The 17,956-nt window shown below is 39.6% G+C and overlaps 1 protein-coding gene across 9 annotated transcripts in view; it reads right to left on the reverse strand.

Moving 5' to 3' along the window:
* Window positions 1-2,281: 2,281 nt before the first annotated feature.
* Window positions 2,282-17,956, reverse strand: part of EPS8 (epidermal growth factor receptor pathway substrate 8) — a 202,753-nt gene continuing 187,078 nt past the window's right edge. For all 9 annotated transcript variants that reach the window (XM_043441719.1, XM_043441713.1, XM_043441715.1 and 6 more), the window contains 4 exons: window positions 15,150-15,372; window positions 7,096-7,276; window positions 5,747-5,876; window positions 2,282-3,529 (listed from right to left, as the gene is read on the reverse strand). In XM_043441719.1, coding sequence (XP_043297654.1) covers window positions 3,413-3,529; window positions 5,747-5,876; window positions 7,096-7,276; window positions 15,150-15,372 — 651 coding nt within the window. In that variant the 3' untranslated portion in view covers window positions 2,282-3,412. The remainder of the gene's footprint in view (window positions 3,530-5,746; window positions 5,877-7,095; window positions 7,277-15,149; window positions 15,373-17,956) is intronic.

Below are 17,956 nucleotides of genomic sequence, written 5' to 3' on the forward strand. Positions count from 1 at the left end.
CCCTTTAGTCTCAGCTTTGTGATTTGGGGCTTTGCCAGGTGGGTGACCAATAGATTCTGCCACAGGGTCATAAGAAGCTAGACAGGGAACAAGGGACTTGCTTCCTTCTGTTTTGCTTCCTGTTTCTGTCACCATCACCTTAATAATAGCCCTCCACTTTGTAAGTAGCAATTGATTCCCAGTAGGTTCCAGTGTCTCCCAAGAGCAGCCTCCTTGTTCTCCCTGCGGAAATCCCAGTTTCAGCTGCCTGGCCTGCTGTCCTTAAATAGATATCTGAGTCCCAGCTCTGTGGATTTGCCCAACTATTTTATTTCTTTTTACTTTTTATTGGAGTATAGTTGTTTTACACTGCTGGGTCAGTTTCTACTACACAGCAAAATGAATCAGCTATACATATACATACACCCCCCTTTTTTTTTATTTACTTCATATTTAGGTCACCACAAAGCACTGAGCAGAGTCCCCTGTGCTATATAGTAGGTTCTTGTTCTCATTAGTTATCTGTTTTATACATACTGTCAATAGTGTATATGTTTCAATCCCAGTCTCCCAATTCATTCCCATCCTCCTCTTTCTCCCTTGGTATCCATACGTTTGTTCTCTATGTCTTTGTCTCTATTTCTGTTTTGTAAATAAGATCATCTATACCTATTTCTCTAGAACCCACATACATGTGTTAGTATATCGTATTTGTTTTTCTCTTTCTGACTTTATCCCACTACTGGGCATACACCCAGAAAGTGAAAGTGAAAGTCACTCAGTCGTGTCTGGCCCTTTGGTACCCCATGGACTATATCCATGGGGTTCTCCAGGCCAGAATACTGAAGTGAGTAGCCGTTCCTTCTCCAGGGGATCTTCCTGACCCAGGGATCAAACTGGTGTCTCCTGCATTGCAGGCAGATTCTTTACCAGCTGAGTTACCAGGGAAGCCCATACTCCCAGAGCAAACCATAATTCAAAAAGATCCATGTTCACTGCAGCACAATTTACAACAGCCAGGACATGGAAACAAACTAAATATCCATCAACAGAGCAGTGGATAGAGAAAGTGTGGTACATATATACAATGGGATTTTACTCAGCCATAAAAAAGAATAAAACTGGGTCATTTGTAAAGACATGGATGGGCCTATAGACTGTCATACAGAGTAAACTATTTTTTTTTTTTCCAGCTGAATTATTTTCTGAATTCCTAAGGCAACAGCACCAGTTTGGCTGTGCCCCTCTTCTGGGAGGTCTGTTTATTTACCAGTGGTGGGAACTTTTCTCCCAATTTCTCATCCCAGTAACCTAACTCCTCAGATGTCTGGATCAAATTCTCCCTCCAGCTTTTCAATTCCATGAATTCCAACTCTTCTCTTTGTCGCCACCACCCTGAAGGAGGTAAATACTTCCTGCAATTACTACCTCTGTGATATTTTCCTTTGGAATTTTATAGCATAAAGACATACTTATAAATGACACCAATTCTTTTCGAATCAGATTATACTATACTACACACAGGTTATTTTAACTTTCCTATCCTAATTTCTTTTGTCTTATCTCTACATTTTCAGAGATTTTCCATAAGGGCTAAGTTATAAATGTGCATCAGGAAACTTTCTGGTGGTCCAGGGGTTAGGACTCTGTGCTTCCACTGTCGGGGGAAGATGGGTTCAATCCTCAGTCAGGGGATTAAGGTCCTGCATTCCATGTGGTATGGCCAAAAAAATTTTTTTATTAAAAAATTAAAAACATTTAAAAATAAATAAGCAAATAATTTTTAAAAATAAATACATATGCATCCATGCTTATGAAATGGGAAAGATATACAATAACTGTTATTCTAATGTTTGTCTCACTTTGTCTGAGGGACAGTGCTTTGGGGGAGCTGAGAAATGGAAAACAAGAGGCTCTCATATCCCTCATGATTTGGGGAAAATTAACCTCTAGGAAGCTAATCCTCCTCACCTATAATATACAATTCACAGATTATTATAGCTCTCTAACAAGGCTTTATATGGAAGCACTTCATAATCACAAATGCGGAGTGTAAGTTTGTTTCTACTACTGGGATCAACTGGACTTGATGGTAGAAGAAAATGTGATGAAATAAGAGAGGTGGAAGAAAGAGAAACAATTGAAGAAAGTAATCTAGAGCAGTTTTTACCCACTCAGAACTTCACTGGAAATCAGTTTAAAAAGGAAAAAAAAAAAGTGGGCCTCTGTTTTCCCCATTCCACTCAACCGTGATCCCCATTCTTCACACCAAAGGTCCCTTTTGCCAATGAGACAGAAGCCATTTATTAACATACAGCAAATACTGTTTATTGCAGACTTTCCAGCTGACTCATGTGAAAAAGGCACTATGAAAATTAATGAATCTAGATAATCTCTCTAAATGGGTTTATGTTAAAATATACAACATTCTTACATAACATCTGTTTTATATATGTGAAATAATATAACATTTAATGACAAAAATCATGTTTCCAAAAATAACTTTGTTGAAGGTTAGGTCTCTTTCTTTTCTCTACCTAGAATCTTTCACAGGATCAAAATATGTGTGGATTATTTCTTATTACCAGAAAAACTTGACACAGATAAACACATAAGATGGCCCCAATTTGCTTTTAACTACGTATATCAATATTCAGGACTGAGGCCTTCATTAAGCAAAATACTGTAACACACACCAACGCAGGCTATTTCCTGTGACAGATTTTCAATGTATGTGACCTCTTTTGTGCTTTCTTATTATATAAGAACATGGTATAGATAATAGGCAGAATATAAACTAAACCAAAATACAAGCTATACAAGGAATTGTGAGCAACAGAGCCATGACAAATAAAATGTCTCAGGAATGTTCCAAAGGTTTCTATTTGTATGTCCAAGGCCTTGTTGTACTTTACAGTTCATTAAATGTTTCAATTTTTTTAAACTGTTGGCATTAAGAACTTTAAATAAATCTAAATAGTCTATATGTCCAAGAAGAGATCTAAGTAAGCAGAGACTAACCTAAAGTAAGCTACACCCTGGATGATACACAACATAGTCACAGGCAAAACTAAAAATATTTAGATTTTGAATCACGGACAAATCTATCTTTTTGTTTTGCTGCAATAAATAAATTCACCACTGTCAAAAAAAATTTGCTTATGCATTGAGACTGAGATGAAATAATCCATTAAAGGAAACCTCACCTTGGTCGAGTATGCAAAATATTTCCCAAGGTCAAAAATTCTGCTTAAAATTTTTAATTTTAATAAAAATAATGGGCCCAGAAACAAGTCCTCTGCTTACTTAGGTTTGCATTGTTTCTTTATGGCGATAAATTCTGTATACCAAGAAAGAAGAATCTGACATTCCTTTCATGGCTTCTTAAAACAAAGCATGGTGGAAACATGCCAAGAATAATGGGGTTTTGATACTAATTAGTGATGCTTCCCTCATCAAAAGACTCCACTCCTGAGTCGCTTGCAGCAGCACTGATTTTTTCCTGTCGTCTTCGCATGATTTCTTGCAACTCAGAGCTGCCGCTGTTATCCTGAAAAACAAACATGGTTCAGACAAGATGGTTACTGGTTTGTGAGGCTGCAGATCATATAATGAAATGGCTCAGGCTAAAAGTTCTTTGTGTTTTTCTTCTCACGTCTCTTGGCGGGGAACTGAAGGCTGCCCTCACCTAAGTGATGATTTGGACTTCACTAACCTCACTTTTTCACTTAGTGTCTAAAGACCATTCATTCACCATGCTTTCACTTGAACATGTTAAAGGTAAATCAGCAATGCATGTGGAATACTTTAGATTCCCTTGGAGAAAGAAGAGATTGTACAATAAGTACAAAAGGATGGTAACTTATCAAAGAATGCTCTTTAGGTCAAGCAAGATATTCATCTATCTGCTATAGGGGATTCTAAATCAGACCCAAAGACTGGGCTCAGAAAACACCAAGCTTCCCCACACCAAAGGATTCTGACCATCTGATATCTTGTTGGTTTTTGTCCTTTTGAAGTCTGACCTACAACCACTGTGCACCCACTATAATCCTCTCTGATCTACAGAAGTCTCTGGCAACACAGGTGAGTAAATAATGAACTAGATACAAGAGAAGGGCATGATGGGAAGGTGCCTGGGGAAGATGAAGAACCCCAGGTAACAAGTCTCTGCCTCCATTCACAACCAGAGGAAGAGGAAACAAGAGGCCAGGAGGACATGGGCAGTCAGGGAAAATGATAGCAATAGGGAGTCCGGACTGAAGGAACTCAGAAGTGTTAGGATTATGGAACTTACTTAACCCTTAGGGAGTAATTTACACATTCTCAATAAAATCAGAATGTATAATGGTAACTAAACAGTCTGAGGAAAAATATAATCCTGATTCATATTCAACAGACAGTAAGCCTAATATAGGACCAAGCAAGATCAATGTGGTAGGAAAATTTTCCAAGGGAAATATTTCTCCCGACTGAGAATGGTTACAGGGTTGCATGCACAAGGCTATTTCAGTACGTTATTTAACTGTTGAATTTATACAATATACCTGCTAGAGATAATTGTGTATTGATTTCACACCAAAGCCTATATCTTTTCATTTGAGTCTAATTTTTCACAAAAGCTATTAAGAGCTGAGAGATGTAACAGTTAGAAACTACTACCCTTACACAGCCCATGTTAAGTAGAGAAGGATATTGGAAGCTTAGGTGTATCCAATCTAGAAAAAATTTACTCTCCTGCTTCCATAGAGACAACTATAACTAAGGAACTACTCTTCAGGGCTCTCTGTTTCCAGTGGTCCCTACCTAATATTTTCCCTCTGATTATTTATATGTATAAGCGCCTGGTGGGCTGCCATCTATGGGATCACACAGAGTCGGACATGACTGAAGTGACTTAGCAGCAGCAGCAGCAGGCTTATCTGATAGCTCATTTGGTAACGAATCTGCCTGCAGTGCAGGAGACCTGGGTTCGATCCCTGGGTTGGGAAGATCCTCTGGAGAAGGGAAAGGCTACCCACTCCAGTATTCTGGCCTGGAGAATTCCATAAACTGTATAGTCCATGGGGTCGCAAAGAGTCGGGCTGAGCAACTTTCACTTCACTAAGCAGGCCTAAGGCACACAGCCCCGGTTTTAACACTTTATAACTTCAAACCTGGGTTTCCCTGGTGGCTCAGCGGTAAAGAATCTGCCTGCAGTGCGGGAGACCTGGGTTCCATCTCTGGGTTGGGAAGATCCCCTGAAGAAGGAAAGGGCACTCCACTCCAGTATTTTGCCTGGGAAATCCCATGGACAGAGGAGCCTGGTGGGCTGCAGTCGGTGGAGTCACAAGAGTCAGACACGACTTAGGAACTAAACAACAGCAATCTCTAACTTGCTAGTATCTACAAACTAAACATTAAGGACAGGCAAAAATGTTCTGGCCTCTTAGGTCATTTATCCACTTGAAGTAAATGAATAAACAAAATTCCTACAGAAGTAGTTAGCACATATAAAATGAAAGCGTTAGGCTTTTTAGTAGACATCCAAAAATACATGAAGCTCAAGCTTCACTCTGCAGGCACACTTGCAATAAATTAATCTCCCTAAAAGTGGCCACTGATGACTCCAGTAACAGATTATTAAACCTGATTCAAGTTGAATTCAGCTCTGTACGAAAGGCAGAGTGACCAGTAGGGACACAAACATTATTTCCAGAGCTTTCAAACTGCAGTCCACCCTCATGACTAATATAGAAAAACACCATCTTAGGTTGGCAAGTCATACCTCTAATGCAGCTTTCTGAACAGTGATTTGGCTAAAGACTCTGGCCCCTTCTGGGCAGACGGTTCTCAGTTCATCTTTATTGAGGGAGAAAAGTTGTGCACCATTTAATACTCCAAGACTATTAACAGTCCTGAGAAAACAAAAGAAAGAAAGGAAAAAAACAGAGCATTAAAAATACTGTCTGGACTTGTGGTGGCCAAGGGGCAGGGACGAACTGAGAGTCTGGAGTTGGCAGATGCAAACTATTATAGATAGGATGGATAAGCAACCAAGTCCTACTGTATAGCACACGGAACTATATTCAACATCCTGGGGTAAACCATATGGAAAAGAATATAAAAAAGAATGTACATAGATGCATAGCTGAGCCACTTTGCTTATAGCAGAAATTAACATGACACTGTAAATCAACTATATTTATATAAAAATAAATTACAAATACATACATACATATATACAAACTGTCTGGAAAAAACAAAAGGAAAATTTCTGTTCCTCTACAATCTCCCTTCTCTAGGTGTTCTATACACTGCAAATCATAAATGGTACTAGAGTGCTTAGGGCAACGACAGGGGGCTAGCTTGATAGTGACCTTGAGGTCATTATCACTAATAATAAGATCACTAATCATAAACAATCAAAAAAGAGCCATCTGGGTTTACTATTCTTATTATGTTGTAGCAATTCCTTGAAATGTGGTGTTCTGTAGAAGGAATAGATAACTTTCTAGCAGTCAGGCAACTGACTAACCAGTGTACCTCATTCTTTTCAGTAATAGGTGAGTTTGCAATGTGTCAGGTTCTCTTGGATATGTATTGTTCAAAGAGTTCAAATACATGTTCAAATATGTGTAACAAATATACACAAAATATTTACGATTTTTGAATAGAAAAATAAAACTTCGCTATGGATTTCCGAAAGGAAAAGCTCTATTAGGTTATAACCCATGATAAGTAATGTCATCTATTTTTTTATTTGCTTGGGATCTATATGCTGCAGCGGGAGGAAAGTTTCTGCTTTATGTCCTCTGTGGCCTAGGGAGTCAAGTTTAAGACCACAGTCTACACATGTGACTTTCTGAAGGATAAAGACAGCTGCTAACAGACTGCTTTAGAAACCAATGATGAACAGACACCACCATCTAGAAAATGGGGTGCCAACAAAAGACAGTTATTTCTGCTTCTTGCAATTCTTTTTTAACTATAAATGGCTAGAGTCATTTCCTAAGTATAACAGATGTAGCTTGGGTTCTCACATTTTCTAGGAATCACTTGTGCATCTTAGTGATCAAACTGAAAATACTGCATGCTTTACGCACAGAACTGTAAAGGGTCCCCAGAGAGACTTACACAGGGTTGAAGCCCTTTGACTGTAACCAGGTCTTCACCTCCTCTGGGGTGGAGTCATAGGTGATATTGACAACTGGCACATTCTGCCGTGGCACATGGAACTTCTTCTGGGCAGCGCTCCGACCGATGGTCAGTCTGTGGATAAGTTCATCCTGCACTTCCTCCATCTGAGATTTCCTCCCTAGATACCAACACAGAGGAGGTTATTTTTTTTGAAAGCCCCAACAACTCACTCTCTCTAGAACTCCAAAGCCAACCATCTTTTGACCCCAGCAGGGCTGACAATCTAGTATTCCTCCTATCTTCCCGTTCATTCTCACCAAGCATAAACTTCATGATCAATTATTAAAACCACTCCCTGTTTCTTCTCTGTCTTCACTGTATTCATTTGGCAAGACCCCCGCCCTTGTTAAATCTCACTTTCTTACTCTGTGCTGCACCTGCACACAGAATAGAACATAACAGTGCCGAGTGAGCTCATGTTAAATTCATGATCACGTACCTCCACTGGGCGGTTAATGCTCCCTGATAACCACACTACATTTCCTGAGGCCAGTGGTTTTCAACTGGGTGGGGGATTTTGACTCCAAGGGACATCTGGCAACAGCCAGAGACACTTGGAAGATGTCACAAATGGGGGTCGAGAAAGAAGGAAGCTACCATCATGCAGTGAGTAGAGGCCTGAGATGACAAGACAGGCTGCAATCCATGCAGGTCAGTCTCCTACAGCAGAGAGGTACGCAGCCTCAAACGTCCACAGGGCTCAAGGTGAGAAATCCCACGTTGGACCATGCAATTGCCTGCTGTTACACAAACATTGCCTATGTTCTTCCTTCCGTGAACCTCCCAACACCCAGTCTCCAATCCTTACCCTGAGCTGATGATCTCATTTTCATCATTTCTGGGTAAAATAAAGAAGTTAAACTGAGATCCCTAAGTTTCCTTAGCAGCTCTCCCCGCTAAGATCCCCTAGAAGCTCTCCTCACCACCAGCACCACCAGCACCTTCTCTGTACACTCTGCCAGCTGTCCTTCTATTGCATTAGAGACAAGTGACTCCACAGTCCTCAGGCAACCCCTCTACAAGTGCACTAGACCCCATGGCCTCTGTCGATTTAACAGTAATTTCCCCCTGCTTCTTCCATGTTATCTATTTTCCTCTTTGACTGAATCATTTCAACCAATTAACATGCTATTATTTTGTTACTTCTCTCACATTTAAATAAGAGCTTTTTTTTATTAAGATTTTTAAGTGGACCAATTTTAAAGTCGTTACTGAACTTGCTGCAATATGGCTTCTGTTTTTGTGTTTCGGTTTTGTGGCCGTGAGGCATATGGGATCTTAGTTAGCTTCCTGAGTGGGGATCAAACCTGCACCCCCTGCATTGGAAGGAGAAGTCCTAACCACTGGACTGCCAGGGACGTTCCTAAATAAGCCCTTTCTTAATCCCATGTCCCCTCTCAGCTACTGCCTATTTCTCTGCTCCTCTTTTAGCAAAACTAGAAAAACTGTCCAGACTAGCCTACTCAAACTCCTGTTCTTCAATTTCCTCTTAAATTCACTGCAGTTAGGCTATTGGTGCATCTCTCCACATCATTTTGCTAAGCTCCAATGGTTGATTCCCAGTCATTTACTTATGCCATCCATCAGCAACATTTGAAGAAGGCAACTCCTCCTTGAAACACCTTCTTATGGCCTTCAGGACACACACACCCTCTGATTTTTCTCCTGTCTCACAGGCCTCAATATCCTATTCTCGGAATTGTCTCATCTCCCTAACTCTCCAGGGCTCAGTCCTTAGACCTCTTTTCTCTGAACCAATGATCATTGTGGGTGGTTTCATGGCTTTAAACACCATTTAAAAGCTGGTGACTACCCAAATTATTTCTGCAGTCCAGGCTGGTCCTCAGAACTCTAGACTCATATTACACCAACTCTCTACTTGATATATTCATTTGGATGTCTACTAGATATCACAAATGTAACATGTCCACATTGGAATGACTCATCTTCTCCTGAAGCTTGCTTTTATGCTAGACTTCCCAACTTAGTTGGGAATTCTATTTTTCAGTTCCTCCAGCAAAATACCACTGAGGTATGCCTGATTCCCCTTTGCCCTCAATTACATCCAATCCACTGGCAAAACTTGTTAGTCCTACCATTAGAATACGCCACACATCCAACCACTTCACTCCATCTTTTTTCTGTTGCCAGCTTGGTCTGATCCACCTGCCTGTTCACAGATCTCTCTGTTGCTTCTCTCCATGACCCCACTCTTTGTTCTTCATTCTTTTCTCAATACAACAGCTAAATTTATCCATTTAAAATCTGAGTCAGAGACATACACATACATATCTGCAGTATATCACCTTCAAGGATTAAGTACAAAGAACTGATACAGTAATCCGATTTAACTAAGTTCGCAAGTGACAGTGACCTGGTCACTAAAGCGAGCTTTTGTGACCACTCTTCTGATTCTTTTTTTCAGGAAGAATATTTCAGAAAGTATTTGGTGTCCCTGGGAAATAAGTGAAAGTGTGTAAGTGAAAGTGTGAAATAATAAGATAGTGTTATTTTAGCCTAATTTTTTTTTAAATTCCTCAAGTACCCAGGAAAGCTTTTGAAGAAAAAAGAAGTCAAAAGAAAGAGAAATAAGTGAAAGGAAGAGAGGGAAGGAGGGAGTATGAGAGGCTAGAGAGAGAGGGAATATTACCAATGGTTACATTTAGCTAATACATGGCATGCATTTTATTAGTTAACTCTTTTAAATCACTACGATTTAGTCACACTGCCATACAACAGAGGAGAACATCTCAAAGAAATAATAAAAAAAAGTATCACCACACTAAAAGATTTATTTCCTTCTCTGTTGACTTAGCCACTGCAGGACCATCTCCAGTCTAAAGTATAACCTCTTTCCCAGGAATATAAAAACCTCTTGTGATGTGTTCCTGGCTTTGGTTTCCACTTGCAATGTTCTAGCACATAACAACATACTAGACTAACTTTACACCTCTCTCTAAAACAACACTTCTTATATTACTAAAGATTAAACTCAAATAAAAGAAGTAACATTTCAAAGGAAGCAGAAGACATGCAAAACAACTGAAGCATTGATCTCTTCAAAAGTGGGAAGAGGAGAGCCTTTTTGAAAATATGATGAATAGAACTGAATAGCTTATATGACAATAGAAAACAATAGAATGGGAAAGACTAGAGATCTCTTCAAGAAAATTAGAGATATCAAGGGAACATTTCATGCAAAGATGGGCAAAATTAAGGACAGAATTGGTATGGACCTAACAGAAGCAGAAGATATTAAGAAGAGGTGGCAAGAACACACAGAAGAACTATACAAAAAAGATCTTCATGACCCAGATAACCACGATGGTGTGATCACTCACCTACAGCCAGACATGCTGCAGTGAGAAGTCAAGTGGGCCTTAGGAAGCATCACGACGAACAAAGCTAGTGGAGGTGACGGAATTCCAGCTGAGCTATTTCAAATCCTAAAAGATGATGCTGTTAAAGTGCTGCACTCAACATGCCAGCAAATTTGGAAAACTCAGCAGTGGCCACAGGACTGGAAAAGATCAGTTCTCATTCCAGTCCCAAAGAAAGGCAATGCCAAAGAATGTTCCAACTACCACACAATTGCACTCATCTCACACGCTAGCAAAGTAATGCTCAAAATTCTCCAAGCTATGCTTCGACAGTAAGCGAACAGGGAAATTTTAGATGTTCAGGCTGGATTTAGAAAAGACAGAGGAATCAGAGATCAAATTGCCAACATCCACTGGATCATAGAAAAAGCAAGAGAATTCCAGAAAAACATGTACTTCTACTTCATTGACTACACTAAAGCCTTTGACTGTGGGATCACAACAAACTGTGAAAAACTCTTAAAGAGATGGGAATACCAGACCACTTTACCTGCCTCCTGAGAAATCTGTATGCAGGTCAACAGTTAGAACTGGACATGGAACAATGGACTGGTTCCAAATTGGGAAAGGAGTATGTCAAGGCTGTATACTGTCACCCTGTTGATTTAATTTATATGCAGAGTACATCATGTGAAATGCTGGGCTGGATGAAGCACCGCTGGAATCAAGATTGCTGGGAGAAATATCAATAACCTCAGATATGCAGATGACAACAACCTAATGGCAGAAAGCAAAAAGGAACTAAAGAGCCTCTTGATGAAAGTGAAAGAGGAGAGTGAAAAAGTTGGCTTAAAGCTCAACATTCAGAAAACTAAGATCATGGCATCCAGTCCCATCACTTCATGGGAAATAGATGGGGAGAAAGTGGAAACAGTGGTTGACTTTATTTTTTGGGGCTCCAAAATCACTGCAGATGGTGATTGCAGCCATGAAATTAAAAGACACTTACTCCTTGGAAGGAAAGTTATGACCAACCTAGATAGCATATTAAAAAGCAGAGACATTACTTTGCCAACAAGGCCTGTATAGTCAAAGCTGTGAATTTTCCAGTAGTCATGTATGGATGTGAGAATGGGACCATAAAGAAAGCTGAGTGCCAAAGAATAGATGCTTTTGAACTGTGGTGTTGGAGAAGACTCTTGAGAGTCCCTTGGACGGCAAGGAAAACAAACCAGTCAATCCTAAAGAAAATCAACCCTGGATATTCATTGGAAGGACTGACCCTGAAGCTGAAGCTCCAATACTTTGGCCATCTGATGTGAAGAACACTCATTAGAAAAGACCCTGATTCTGGGAAAGACTGAAGGCAGGAGGAGAAGGGGATGACAGAAGATAAGATGGTTGGATGGCATCACCAACTCAATGGGACATGAGATTGTGCAAGCTCCGGGAGTTGCTGGACAGTGAAGGATAGCTGATGGACAGTTGATGGACAGTGAAGCCTGGGGTGTCCTGCCTCTTTGTCCGACAAACAGTCGGACAAGACTGAGCAACTTGAACTGAACTGAACTGAGCTCATGTGACACAAGGCTCTAGCAGCTGGTTTGAATCAATGGACCTGTTGACTTTTTCTCCTTGTCCATGGCTATCTGGTAACATTTTTATGGGTGAGTATTCAAATTACAGCTCCTTCAATTTTATCTTATCAGAAGTCTTATCAGACTTATCAGAGACCATATGCAGAGAACACAGGTAGCACAAAATCTATATTTTGAAAGAAACCAGGCTACCGATAAAGAAACATGTCTGTTTGCTTCGAAAAGACTGTTGAGAAGCCCCAACATTCATTCAGAATAAATGTTCTCCAAAAAAGTACTCACAAAGATAAAAAGTTATCAAGAGGATATTTGTTTTACAAAAAGGATTATCTTTATTTAATGACAAACTATTTTTTGAGCTACCTTTAAAAGGAACATTATATAAGTAAATGTAGAATGTTACTAGTTTAAGGAAACAAGTACAAGTGTTAATTTGGGGAGAGATGTTTATGTTTTACATACCAATGTCACCCTTTTACTTATGAAAAACAGACTTAAAAATGATGAGTCACAATTATCAGGAGAGTTCTCTATCTTTAAAGAATTCTAACCACACCTCTTTCCCATTAGGTTATTCTTAGTTTCTTAGAGTAGGACAAAGAACAAATTGTCCCAGCCCACAGAATGTTCCAAAATTGGGCCTGGATGCCTATGAACCCTGATCCCAGGCCTGGAAAAAAAGTGCCACCATGTCAAAGATTACTGCACTGACGGATCAGGGAAGGGGGATATTATAAACTGGTGTAAGAAGGAAGAAACTCTCTGAGAGCAATGTTTTCCTTAGGGAAATCAACAAAGACATTTATAGAACTTTCTCATCTCAAAACTATGTCTTTATTGTCTGAAAAAAAAGAAAAGCAACCTTTTAAAAAATACAGGGAAATGTAGCCATTTTAAAATTTAGTAGCCAATTATACACACACTCTCAACCACACACGTGCGCAGGCATAGTTATTTTTGCTGCACAGAAAAAGTTCGTCATTTTTCCAAAACTTCATTTTTCCATTAGTTTGTTTGGTAAGGTCAAGATATAGATAAGAAGGTAATTTAAACTTTACTATACTTCAGTTGAGAAAGTAATGTATAAAAGTAGGTTTGTGCTTATTGTATTTAGCCAGAATTTCCAAAACAATTAAACAGTAATAGTTTCAGGGTCTTCTTTTAAAAAAACTTTTAATTTATCAAGAAGGACCACAACTGAATAGATGGGGCTATGATTTACTGAGATAAGAACCTGAATCTCAAGTATCCGATCCAGCTATAAAGTTAATAGTTCCAAGACATGTATCTGGATGCCAGAGATGAGATTTCACATGAAGATGAATTTTCACTCCAACAGTATAAATAATATTGAAAGTAAAGAAAATAGAGTGATCATCTACAGTAAAAGTATGTTTATATGAGCAAAGAACAGAATTCAGAACTAATTATATTAAGCTAGTGTGATTTTGTGTGTGTGTGTATACCTACCATATATACGATAGGGACAGAGTAAAGGGACAAAAGAAAGTGAAAAGTGTTAGTCGCTCAGTCATGTCCAATTCTTCGTGACCCCACGGACTGTGGCCCATCTGGTTCCTAAGTCCAAGGAATGCTCCAGGTAAGAATACTGATGTGGGTAGCCATTTCCTTCTCTAGGGTATCTTCCCTACCCAGTTGTCGAACCTGGCTTTCCCACATTGCAGGCTTTACCATCTGAGCCACCAAGGAAGCCAAGTAGGTGAGTAAATAGTTAATCCCACTACAGGATTGTAAGTAAAAAATATGGGAGACCCCTGTAAGTTAATGATTACTCAGGAAAGTAGGTTTGCTTAACTGCAAAACCAAGGAGGCATGCTTAACAACAAAACCATGCAAGAGAAGCATGAGATGTGTCCCAAAACAATAAAACAATGGTGGCATGACACCCACATCCTGCCCAGTGAGCTCAGGAAGTCAGTGATCCCTAGGACATGCTCTCTGCACACATAAACAATACTCTGTGGACCTAGTTTCACCAGGCAGGGACAAGAAAACTCCCTTGCCCGACCTTGAGGAGGAGCTGATGATGGAAGCATGACATCCACTCAACAAAGACAAAGAAGTTCTTCTTCCCCTCCTGATGTTTCCTTTGATTAGAAAACTGTAGCCCAGTAAGTTCTTGGGGCAAGACATCTCTCGCCCACCAGTTCATAAGCCTCATAAGTGTTTTATTCTCATAAATCACTTTTTATCTGTCTCTTTGCTTCTCGTTGAATTATTTTCTGCACTGAGACATCAAGGACTATGGTACTAGAGCTCTTCGGAGCCCCTGAACCAACACCCAACAGTTTCGTGTGTGTGTAAAGAATCTGCCTGCAATGTGGGAGCCTGGGTTTGATCCCTGGGTCAGGAAGATCCCCTGGAGAAGGAACTGGCAACCCAATCCAGTATTATTGCCTAGGAAATCCCATGGACAGAGGAACCCGGTGGGCTAGAGTCCATGGGTTTGCAAAGAGTCAGATATTAAAGTAGAGAGAAAATAATTATATTGTTGAAGGTCTCATGGCCAGCAAGTGATGTTTCACTATACAGACTCAAGTCTGTCTGGCTTCAGAGTCTGCATTCAGCCACCACAATATATTGGAATATGTGTAGAAATGCACACATTAGAGAGTAAAGAGGACTTCCTGTTTCTTAGAATTACTTGGAGGATGAGAAATGAGATATAAGGGACTTTGCAATCAATGAAGCACCATGCAAGTATAAAGGACTATTACATATATTTAATAATATTTATTACCAGCAGAGGGGCTTCCCTAGAGGCTCAGTGGTAAGGAATCCCTGAAATGTAGGAGCTTCAGGAGACACACGTTCAACCCCTGGGTCAGGAAGATTCCCTGGAGGAGGGCATGGCAGCTCACTCCAACATTCTTGCCTGGAGAATCCCATGGACAGAGGAGTCTGGTGGGCTACAGTCCATAGCGTCGCAGAGTTGGACATGACTGAAGGGACTTAGCATATACCAGCAGAAACAACACTCAAAATTTTTTACCTAGTAGTGCTTTTAATTCACAGGAGAAACTGTGTATTTTTGCCTCCCTGGGAAACTTACGGTCCACAGGAACTTGTTTTTGTCGCTGGCTGTCTCGCACAATACTGCCACCACTGTCGCTGGAGCTGCTGTTCTGACGGGTTATGTTTGCCGGGATCTTTGACACCGGAATAGGTGCTGGAGTGGAAGGTGGGAGGGGGACAGTGACAGGAGCCGGTGCTGGAGGAGGTGATGGGGCAGAAGGAATGTCGGTTGCTCTTGGGCCATACTCCATCCTTTGTTTCTACAAAGAAACAAATAATTCATTCAGAATTGTGAAGATATAAACCTAGGCTAGGAAAATAAATTATACTTTGACTGGATGTTGTTGGCTATTTATTTGTAAACTTACTTGCAGATCCATAGCAAATTTGTGGGTGCGTTAATGTACACACATGCACACATATAATCCTCCAATCCTACATGATGCAACAATTATTAAAAATTACTTTTAAATATTCTACACATTTCTTCAGAATCAAAATGTAAATTCAGCAGTCAAAAGTATATACCAATAGCAAACAGGAGTACTAATGACAGTAATAAATGACAAGAAAACTAAATTTGAACCAGGAATCATACAACAGCAGGGTAGGCAAAAGATGTCTGATATCAACAACATAAGGCATTAGTTACTCCTTATTTTAAATGCATGTTTTATTCAAAAGTGTTTAATTCTGTTGTTTCCAAGTAATTTGCTAAAAAGAAGGATAATATTTCAATAGATAAAAGGACTATGCTTTAAAATAAACAAATTTAAAATACTGTTAATTTTTTCAAACCATAACCTTTTTGGCCATCATCTTAAAGCTAACTGGTTAAATTTCTTGTTAAGTGGTGAGGGTCATGAGATAATCTTTAATTAAATGTTTATGACTACGTCTCAAAAGCATATTATTAGAAAAAAAGGTCATGTGGGGATTTTTATTTTAAAAGGTGGATGTGACAGAATATATAACTTTCAGTAATTTTTAAATGATTTAGGCTATTATAAAATAATATTTATATACATATATGTATTCCCTATTAAACTAAAAACAATAGTTAAAGCTTTAAACAAAATAACAGATAACTGTATTAGAATAAGTTCCAAATTCACAAAAGGCAATTTTTTGGATCAGATCAAAGCTACAGAGCAATGACTTATAATTTAGGTAGAGTTTAGATACAGTACTGGCACAATTTTAATTATTCTGAAATTCAGGATTAGCCAATAAAATGCAAAAAGCAAGCCTTTTGGTAATCTGGTTCTTTGGCTAGAAGAGTTTTTTAATTTCTAAATTGGCCCAAATATAAGGCAGTACTGATTTTAAAAGAGGCCTTCCCAATTTCCACAGAGATCAAAAATATCAAAACACACACCACACACATTCATCACTTTTTCTTACTTAAGAAACAACACACCATCCTCAGAGGCACCTTCACAGCAAATGAGTAACACCTGTGGAAACCAGATGGGGATGCAGCGTGGGTTCACTACTGTCTCTTTAAAAGCTTCCATTCACCCACCCGTGGGTAGGGGAGGCAGGGGGGTTATGAACCAAGGATGGGAGAAGAACTGAAAGAAGAGTTTATCCTGCTGCTATTTCTTGGAGGGAGATGGGAGGGCGGAGGAGTTAAATTCACAGAGCAAGCCATGGAGTTAAATGGGAGAGAAACAGACTTTGCTGGCCCCTCCACATCCAAGGCCTGGAAACATTTCTAACATTTGATAATCGAATACATTATTATTATGATGACGATCTAAAAAACAACGTTCCTATATTTGGGCCAATAAAATACTTCGAGCAATCAAAATACAGCAAACATCACAGACATGTAACACTTAGCACACACCAATGTCATCTGATTAATGTATATACAGTGTTCCCTTGACAAGAATGTCCTCGGCACATGATTTCATCAAAGGTTAGTGAATTCTCAAGTTAGGATTTCAAAAGTGTCAGCATTTAAATGATTGCTTTTAACGCTTAAACAAACCAAAAAATGCTATCAGCTTCTGCATTCCATGGTATGATTCATATTTTTCTGCTTTCAAAAAAACAAGAACAGCTCGTGTTTTGCTAGCCATCAAATAATACTGTGAACAACTGAATACCTGTGTTATTGTCACAATCAAGCCTGCACACAGGCTCGCCAAATCTTCTGTGCCTCATTTCAATCATCTGTCATTGCTACATAATACAACTTTATCAGTATAATCTATCACAGGCTTAAACAAACAAAATATATATATGTATGTGTGTATATATATGTGTATATATAATATACAGAGAAATCAAAGGAAAATGATCATGAACTAGGTTGTAAATTTTACTTACTTGCATATTTTCCCCTTTTCATGGTTCTCCTACCTGCCTCATGCTTTTATCCCTCATGGAATAAAAAAGGGATGGGGTGGGAAGCACTTTCCTTAAATCATTACAACCTGTTCTGAAACCAAGGTGGTTTTTACATGGAAATGGCTAAGTCATCCTCCATGGGAAGGAAAGAGAATCAGGCCTGACTCGTGAAATCCCTTTTCTCTCTCTGGGCCCCCATCCTCTCCACTGTTGTCTACTTACCACCCAGTCACTGCTCTTCTCCTCCTTCCCCTGCTTCTCGGTTACTTCTGGTTGGAAGTAGAGAGCTGATGGCCCATCAACTTAATGGAAAGTCTTAGAGAGTAGAACTCTACCCCGAACTTTCTTCTCCTGAACCAAGGGTGCTGAGTCTCCAAACCCAAAAAGAAATCTTGGCCAACTATTCCCATTTAGCCTGGGACCCTCCCAGGGTTAGCACTCAAAGTCCCACATCCCTTCAAAGCCCTCAGTACTGAGCAGACAGGG

Source organism: Cervus canadensis, chromosome 21 (genome assembly GCF_019320065.1).
Source record: "Cervus canadensis isolate Bull #8, Minnesota chromosome 21, ASM1932006v1, whole genome shotgun sequence".
NCBI classification, from domain to species: domain Eukaryota; kingdom Metazoa; phylum Chordata; class Mammalia; order Artiodactyla; family Cervidae; genus Cervus; species Cervus canadensis.